This window comes from Corvus brachyrhynchos, unplaced genomic scaffold, assembly GCF_000691975.1.
Source record: "Corvus brachyrhynchos isolate BGI_N302 unplaced genomic scaffold, ASM69197v1 scaffold106, whole genome shotgun sequence".
Classification (NCBI taxonomy): domain Eukaryota; kingdom Metazoa; phylum Chordata; class Aves; order Passeriformes; family Corvidae; genus Corvus; species Corvus brachyrhynchos.
The window spans coordinates 4,121,899-4,130,868 of NW_008238834.1; the positions used below are offsets into that span (position 1 = coordinate 4,121,899).

At 44.3% G+C, this 8,970-nt stretch overlaps 1 protein-coding gene across 1 annotated transcript in view; it reads left to right on the forward strand.

Annotated features, from left to right (window-relative positions):
• EMILIN2 (elastin microfibril interfacer 2) overlaps positions 1-8,748 on the forward strand; it is a 31,801-nt gene extending 23,053 nt beyond the window's left edge. Inside the window, exons 5-8 of the mRNA XM_017738232.1 lie at positions 280-612; positions 1,192-1,230; positions 7,609-7,746; positions 8,336-8,748. Of these exons, the coding sequence (XP_017593721.1) occupies positions 280-612; positions 1,192-1,230; positions 7,609-7,746; positions 8,336-8,673 (848 nt within the window). The 3' untranslated portion in view covers positions 8,674-8,748. The remainder of the gene's footprint in view (positions 1-279; positions 613-1,191; positions 1,231-7,608; positions 7,747-8,335) is intronic.
• Positions 8,749-8,970: the final 222 nt, after the last annotated feature.

The window sequence follows — 8,970 nt, forward strand, 5'->3', positions numbered from 1 at the left end:
ACTGAATGAATGTTCATGGATTATTTGACTGCTGATTGTCCTGTCTCCAGGCTGTCTTCATTCCTTTCCCTCTGTCATACAGGCTGTAAAGAGTGGAGTCTGTAGTACTTCAGGAGTGGAATGGCATTTAGCCAGCGCAGTCTTGGGTCTGAGGGAACAGGTGGCCTCCAACTGAGTCCTGTTTTATTTTGAAGTATTTATTATGCAAAATTATGCAATCTTATGTTCTATTTTAGGCAAATAATTTTGTATTTTTCCTCTTCTTTCATCATGTCAAAGGGCGACCAGAAGTACCACAGCAGCCCTTGCCACCAAGGCCACCCGTGCAGCCCCAGCCTGGCATATCCCTGCTGCCATCAAGGCCCAGGATACAGCCCCCACGGCAGAGGATCCCCCTCCTGCCACCACAGCTGAGACCTCCTCCACGTCCAGCTCTGCCAGGGTCAGCAGTTGTGCCACTTCTGCCTGGAACAACCGGCATCATCTTGGAGACAGGGGAGGCAGGGCCTCCTGGCACGGTTTTAATGTCTGGGAGAGGACGTCTTAGAAGTGCGGATGGTCAGGCTGGCCAAAGTACCATGCCTATTGCTGAAGGGTATGCTGGAGCACCAGGTGAGAGAGTCAAACTGGTAGTGAGTCCCTCCTGACTGGGTGTAATGGCTATGTCAGGTCTTGCTGGAGAGGTGTCACTGAGATCTGTCGTGCTTTACCAGCCCCCTTTTGGCCTTTAATGGACACCCACTGAGGCTGTTGCTGTTGGGAATGGGTTTTCAGCAGAGTTGATTTGTGAATGGGCCTCTGCAGCCTCCAGCTGGCTGCAGAAGTAGGGGAAACACATTCAGTGCCAGTTTTGTTGCCTTTCCAAGGCTGCACAAAGCATGAGGTCAACAGAGATGATGTAAAATCCCTGGTAACTACAGCAGTCTTTGCCACTAGGGAAACTTAAATAATTTTTTTTCTTTCCATAATGCTTGCATTGGATTTAGTACACTGGAGTAATAACTTGATTCTCTTTGCCATGAGCACCCCAGTTTAACAATAATTGAGCATCCCATAGGAGACACTATTTAGTAGCTATTTTGGTAGGTAGCTGTTCAGTAATCAGGGATGCTTTTTAGAGGTCTGCAGTGATCTTTGGTCATAATGTACTCTGCTATGTACTGAGTCACACATACTACTTTTTCTTTGTAGGATATCCAAAGTCATCTCCTTCTACCACGGATTCACAAGGTAAGGCAGTTGTTTCCTAGAAACTTTTCACACAGGTACTTAATGTTCATTTCAGTCCCTGGAAGGTCATGGCTGAGAGAAAAAAATGTGTTGATTTTTAGTATTTAAGTTTAGCATTGAGGAAAATCTGACCAATTTTTGCTATACCTAAGCATTAAAACGTAATCTGTATCTTTTGAAAATATGGAAGTGGGGAGAAGAGTTAGGTTTTGAAAAATAATTTTGGGTTCTTGCTACTTAATTCACTGTGTGTTTTTTAAATACAGAGAGTTTGTATTTTCTAGCTAATGTCAGTATGGACCTTTCTATTTGCCTTCTAAATGAGAAAATAAATAGATATTTATCGTTATTTTATTATTTCTTTAATAAAATATGAATAAGGCCAAGACTAGGACCTTGAAGAACTGCTGGTGTCTTAGCCTAGTGCATGAGGTTGTTCTCCTCTTGGGAGAACTTCTGGCTTTGTTATCATCACCAGGGCTTGTGTTCCTGACTTCAGTGAAAGCAGAAGTGCTGCCACTGACAGCCACTGATTAAAACAATTCAAAATGCAGTTTTCTTGGTTTGCTGGGGGTTTTAAAAACATTTTTATAATTGTTAGTATCACAATTTATTTATGAATTTGTATGATGAACAGGTATAAAACTTATGTAGGACATGCTAGCTGGCCTAGATAAATATGTTGATTGGGTGCTGCCAGCCCTGCAGTCTCATACTCCAGATATTATCGAACCCTGGGGAATAGTATCCTCAATCAAAGTAAATATTTCCACACCCTCTTCAAAAAGAGCTATTTCATCTAAATTTGTTTGAGGAAATATGGGCAATAGATGGAAGTAAAACTTTAGGGCTTTATGAAATCCAAAATCCTATGCCCCCAGGACTTAGTTTGATGGCCATAACAAAATCACAAATACACTTCGTGAAGACTGGTCTGGGGACTGACAAAGAATTGTAAAGAATTAATGCTCTAATTCTGATATTTATACCTTCTAATTAAAATTCCATCATAGCCTTAAAGCAATCATTCTGCATTTGAGGATTGTAGTGGTAAGAACAAGGCAGCAATAGATGAGGTTTCTGGAAGAGGATAAGAAGTAAAGAAACATTCATTTATCTTGATGCCAGCAAAGCCAATACAGATGTCTAGATTTCTGTGATAAATGTATTTCCTGGGGGTTTTCTTCCCATCACAATTTATAGATAGCAGTATTTTAATCAGTTTATGCTAAAGCTGTGTGAAACAGTAGGTGGATGTTAAAAGTGTTGAAAAGGCAGGGTAAAGCAGGAGTGTGCCTGTCTGCTGCTTGGTGGAACATGTTGGTGGAACAGTTACCACCCTGGGATCCCGAGGGAGGAGGGCTTGACCAAGGAGTTCATTTTCCTGATCCATGCCCCTGAATACCTATCTAAATACAAGATATACCTGCTGATTTGTCCTTGAAGTTCCCACAGTATGCCTTGTCAACCTCAACGCCAGATAGTCAGAAAACAGAGAGATAAGGATGGTACAAAAAGCTGTTAAGACTTCTGTGGAGTTGGAGCATTTACATCCACTGTCCCTAATCTGGACTGGCTGGATTGATGGGCTGAGGACAACTGGATGAAGTTCAACATGACCAAGTACCAGGTCTTCCACTTTGGCCACAATAACCTGCTGCAGTGCTACAGGCTGGGGCAGAGTGGCTGGAAAGCTGCCCAGAGGAAAAAGACCTTGGGGTGCTGGCTGACAGCAGCTGAACCTGAGCCAGCTGTGCCCAGGTGGCCAAGAAGGCCAATGGCACCCTGGCCTCTATCACAAATAGTGTGTCCAGCAGGAGTGGGGAAGTGATTCTTCCCCTGTATTTGGCATTGGTGAGGCCACACCTCGAGTGCTGTGTCCAGTTCTGGGCCATTCAATTCAGGAAGGATACTGAGGTGCTGAAGAGAGTCCAGAGAAGGGCACTGAAGCTGGTGAAGGGTCTGGAGGACATGTCCTATGAGGAGCAGCTGAGGGGGCTGGGGTTGTTTAGGCTGGAGAAAAGGAGGCTCAGCTCTCTACAACTCCCTGAAAGCAGGCTGTAGCCAGCTGGGGGTCGGCCTCTTCTGCCAGGCAGCAAGTGGCGGGACAAGAGGACATGGCCTTAAGCTGTACTAGGGGAGGATTAGGCTGGACATGAGGAAGAATTTCTTCACAGAAAGGGTGATCAAACTTTGGAATGGATGCCCAGGGGGGTGGTGGAGCCACCGTCCCTGGAGGTGTTTAAGGAATGACTGGATGTGGCACTCAGTGCTATGGTCTGGTTGACATGGTCGTGTTTGGTCACAGGTTGGACTCAATCTCAGAGGTCTTTTCCAGTCTAATTGAGTCTGTGATTCTGTGATTCTAATTGTCAGTGTCTGGTGAAGAGAGCATTCTGGGACAGCATTCAGCAGTTAACATTGTTGTGGAAATTAACAGCTGGGGAAGGGAAGATTTGTGGCTTATTGGAGGAGGAACTTAATGCGTAAATAAGGCATCAAGGAATCCTTACTGTCTAATTAGTTCAGGACAGCTGTTTATGATATCCTTGGCAGTCTTCACCCAGTACATTTTGTGGTACTCAAATTCAAATTTAAAAGATGATCAGATGTTCTTGTACTATAATTCCTAATATAAAAATCTTGTACTATCAGGATGCCCTTCTGAGTACTCTCTTTCTGTTTCTGAAAATCTTCTGTGATGTAAAAGGACTGTCCAGGAAGAAGTCAAGGGCTCCAATTCTGTCTCCTGGGACTAAAATAGCCCACTTTCATGCTTTTCTTGAATGCTGAGGCATGATTTGCATGTTTTCAGTACCAGAGTTTTTCCTGATTTTTTTCAGATTCCTTAAATATGTGCAGGCATCCCACAATATTAAGTTGTAGGTGAAGATCTTTGAGGACTTACAAGTGTTAATGAGAGAGTACAAGATACAATATTACATAGTAGCTCATACAGGCAAGGAGTTTACAGCAAAGGTGAGTGTGAGTTAAGTGTCAGGACCTGAGTACATCCGCTTAATCCTTTTTAATACAGCAAGAGTTGGATATTTGTATAAGGAGCAGTAGGTAACTGCTGAAGCAAATCTTCCCTTGCTGCAGTGTGAAAGGATGAAGTTGTAAGAGCAGACAGAGGTGTTACCAACAGACTCAGGAGAAAAGTATGTGTGCCTTCATAGCACGCCGAGTTATCATCCACATTAGAATCACTGTGACTTAGCAGAGCAGCTTCATTGAGCACTGGCTCATGGAAATCAGTGGGGTGCTGTGCTGTCTGGCCAACCCATAGACAGGAGGAATGTTTCTGAAAATGAGATGTTAAGGTCAAATTGGAGAGTTTAAAGAAAAAAAAAAAGGCAGGGCGGTGATAAATTGCTGGTATTTTTGTCTCATTTGCTCTAACTGAAATCACACACTTTGCCCTCATTTAGACTTAGGAGTATTGACCATTTGTCAGAGGAAATCTGATAAATCCTCCTTACTCCTGCTATATCCAAGGGAATCATAAGTGCCTCCTGACAAATGAATTATGTACTTACAGTCTCTCTTCTATGTTGGTTCTTCCTCGTTCCAGTTGCTGAGTAGTTGTCAGCAGCACTGTCACACTGTTGGCTTTTTCTCCTTTCATCTTGATAGCAAATGCCTATGCTGTGTGCTGTTTTGTTTTGCTTAGTGATATTTTTTCTTTTCCTTCTTTCTGGCCCTTGGGCTCTGTGGGAGGCATGAACTGTGCTTGGAAGTCAAAAGAGAGGTGGAGAACCAGAGACACAACTAGCAGATGGGTGGAAGTAGCCGTAACCTAACAAGAGCCACCCATGCATCTTCTGTGGTTTTTTGACTCCCCAGAATGCACTACAGTAGCTTTGATTGCCAAGAACAGACTTACCTGCTCCTGCTTACATCTACATGTAATATCTCAAGTGAAACCTTCCTGAATGCATCTGAACGCAAAAGAGCTTCTTCCTCCCCCAAAAGGGGGAGTAAAACTGTGGTCAAATCTTTTGTGAAAGTTTTTGTCTGCCTAGCAGTTTCTTCATCAGAGCTGTGCCTGTGGTTCACAGTTTTAAAATCCTTTAATTTTTTTTTCTGATGTTTATACTTCCATAATACTGACTGCTCAAATGACAGTAGTGTCCAAGCCTGGACCTTCCCTCAAGAAGCTGAACTTTGATCTTTGCATGAAGAAAAGTGTTTGCAAGAGGGGACATGTAAGAGAAGGTGGTGCAGCCCTCTGTAAAGTTCTGCAAAAGCACTGCTGAGCTGTTGGTAGGAATTACGAACACTTCGAACAGGCACAACTCCAGCTGGAAGCTGGAAGAGGGGAAGAGAGCACAGACACACTGCATCTTTACTGTGCATCTTCTATCGACCCCTGAACTGATCGAGAGGATAGTCAGACAGGTTTAAGATTTCTCCTTTGAATAGATACATATGGTATGCTAAACTAGGCTGCAGATCTGAAGCAATTTCATCAGCATAGCAACAAATAGGTATTTCTAGTAACTATTCTAGCAATTAGTGAAGGAAAATCTTGAAGGAAGCCATGGAGAGCCAGGGCAGGAGTCACTCCTTTATTCAGATGACACCAACCCAAACAGGACTGTAGCTGCTCCAAAGCTGGCAGTGTTTCTGGGCAGGCAGCACATGGTTTGTTCCATTTGTGCAGTGTGACTGCAGGGGATAGACACCTTCTGAGTGAGCCAACAAGTTGAGGTGTGTTTTCAATTAATTTGAGTCTCCTCAAGATAAGCTGAGAGGAGCTTTCTGTAAGTAGCGTTGTGTTAAGGTGGTGGAGCTCTACAGAAGCTGTTTAAGTAAGTAGACTTTCTGCAACTAATTTTGCTCTTTTCAAATAACATCATTTTAGCTTACAGGAGCACCTGCAGGCACACTGGTAGGTAGGAGTAATGAAAAAGGGCTTCTGTCTATCTGCTGAGCATGAGACCAAATGCTAAATAGGAAGATTTCCAAAGATAATGAGGCAGCTGGTTACCAGCCCCTGAGGGAAATCAGCGTAGTTATTTGCCAGTTCTGAAGTTGCAGGCATGTCTTCCCCTTTGCCTTCTCCTCCCCCCTGCCCCAGCTGAGTTATTCAGAAAAACAATGGATAGCAGAACATTTGTATATCCACATTTTAGATTATGTGACTTTTTAAACTTTTAATCAATATCATCTGAATTGGATTGGATTTCAGGAAAAGGTTCTTCACCCAGAGGGTGGTTGGGTGCTGGAACAGGCTCCCCAGGGAAGTGGGAACAGCACCAAGCCTGACAGAGTTCAAGAAGAGTTTGGACAATGCCCTCAGACATAAGGTGTGATTGCTGGGGTGTCCTGTGCAGGGCCAGGAGTTGGACTTAAATGATCCTTGTGAGTCTCTTTCAATTCGAGATGCTCAATGATTTGATGAATGTTGCATTTGTTGCTGATTGGCATCTCTGAGAGGGAGAGGCCAAACATTAATTTTAAGGAAGGCAGAAGGAGCAGGGTGAAACAGCAGCTGTGGATGACTTCAGGGCATTTGTTGTTTAGCTACTTGCCCAGACAAAGCAGCAAGAATTGACTACTTCTAGCAGCGTGTACTGCCTTAAGGAAAATGTTTAAAGGGAACGTAACTAGAATGGGACTAGTAAGCGGTTGAGCACTGCACACTTGCCATTAAGTCAGTCTGTTAAAAGTAAAAATTTGTCTTAATTGTCCAAATTATATTTCATCCAGCCCAGTCTAACAGCAGTGTTTATCTAGTAACTGGATAGCCACTATAAAATACCTAAGTGTCTGTTTGATCTGATGAGAGAAGAAAAAATTGTGAAAAGTCCCCCAAAAGAGAAGTGCTGGAGAGAGACAAGAGGTTCTCTTTGCATTAATACTGAAGTGCTATATATTCTTATAGCCATTTTCACTATACTTTGGCAGAGAAAGTGGGAAATCTAAGCCGTGCACAGCTTCTCAACATGACAAGGAAAGCTGGCACGAGCTATAATCTTTAGCATTCCTATGGCCATTGTGATAGTGATGGAGAGTGGAGATTTTGGAAGTCAGCCTCCGTCCTGAAGAAAGTCTTTGGCAGAAGCATTGTTGAATTGAAAGGTGGTAGGATTTCCACTGCCAGCATTTACAAGCCATTCCTTAGAAGGGAAAAAAAACCCAAAAAAACCTGTGGCCAAGGCAGGAACTTTATGGTGCTCCATAAATTTTATGGTGAGACACCTGGGGCCTGGGCCAGCAATTTGTTCTGCTAATTCTGGCATCCTGCAAGTGGCAGGATTAGTCCAAGTGGAGTATGTGCAGGAACAGAGACATTGGATTATAAAGCATCATAGGGAAAAGGCTGTGTTGTCATCCTGATGTGACTCTGACTTGTGTTGTTATCCATTTCAGGACCTGCCTCTGCTGCTGTGCCCTCTCTGGTGTCATTTTCTGCTGGGCTCACACAAAAGCCTTTCTCCAGCGATGTTGGCGTGGTTCACTTCAACAAAGTGCTTGTGAATGACGGGGACTACTATAACCCCAATACAGGTAACAGCCAAAGAATGGAGCCACAGACATGCTAGACAGGCAGTAGCATGGGTTACCAGTGTTCCATGATACCTCAGGCCTTGCTGGCACACTGAACGAAGTCCATCTAAGCCAGACACACTGGGGTAAAAGCTTCCTGTGGGTGTGGACAGGCAGACGCTTTGCCACAGCTGGTTTTCCACGACTGCCCAGTACTACTGAGGCCCAGCTCACCACTACACAGCTGCTTGTGCATCCTCAGCCCACCTGAGGCCAGCTGAGCCCAAGTAGCAGAGGTGAGGTTCCTTACTAATCCACTTCACTGTGGCTGGGTCACCTGGAGGAGAGGAGAGGAGGAGGGAGGTTCTCATACTGCCTCCCCAAGGGCCCTAAGTGAGGGCTGCCTCCTTCTCAAGCACTGAGGTGTTAGGTGGGCGTTTGCTTTCATGACTTCAATCAGCTGGTCCCCTGCCCAGGCTGACCTTGTTGCAGTTACGTGTACGTAGCAGTGGGTGACCCATGTGGCTTTATGTTTGTCATTGTGCTTAGAGCAGTCAGGTGTCCCCACTGTGAGTTACTGTGCTGAGCCCAGTCTGTCTCTCTTCTACAGGCATTTTCACATCACCGTATGAAGGGCGCTACCTGATCACGGCCGTGCTGGCCCCGGAGAGGGATGAGTACGTAGAAGCGGTGCTGTCCGTCTCCAACGCCAGTGTGGCTCAGCTCCACACTGCTGGGTACAGAAGGGAACTGCTGGAGTATCACAAACCCTACTCGGGGAAACAGACCTGTGGTGGTCCTGGGACGTTCCACCTTGTTCTTCACCTCAAAGCAGGAGATGAAGTAAATGTTGTTGTAACGGGAGGCAAGCTGGCCTACACAGACTCTGACGAAATGTACTCCACGTTTAGTGGAGTTCTCCTTTATCCTTCCATTTCTCATGTTTAGGTTTACCTTGAACAGGGCAGAAGGGTAAGATATTCAGAAGAACTTAAGTGTAATAAAATTCAAAGCTTTAATATATTCAGTTTATATATTTGATTTCAGTGATGGGTTTATAGTCTATACAGAAACCTTTTCCTTGTCCCTTTTTTCCAGAGATAGCTACAAAAGTCACATTTTTGTAGCTAAATGAACTCCTTCCCAAGCCCTTGCTTACCTGTACAAGCAGAACAACTGTTTAAACAAGTATGTTCTCAATAGATACTTCTCCATTGTGCTCCTGCTGTTCCCCATTAAATTGCC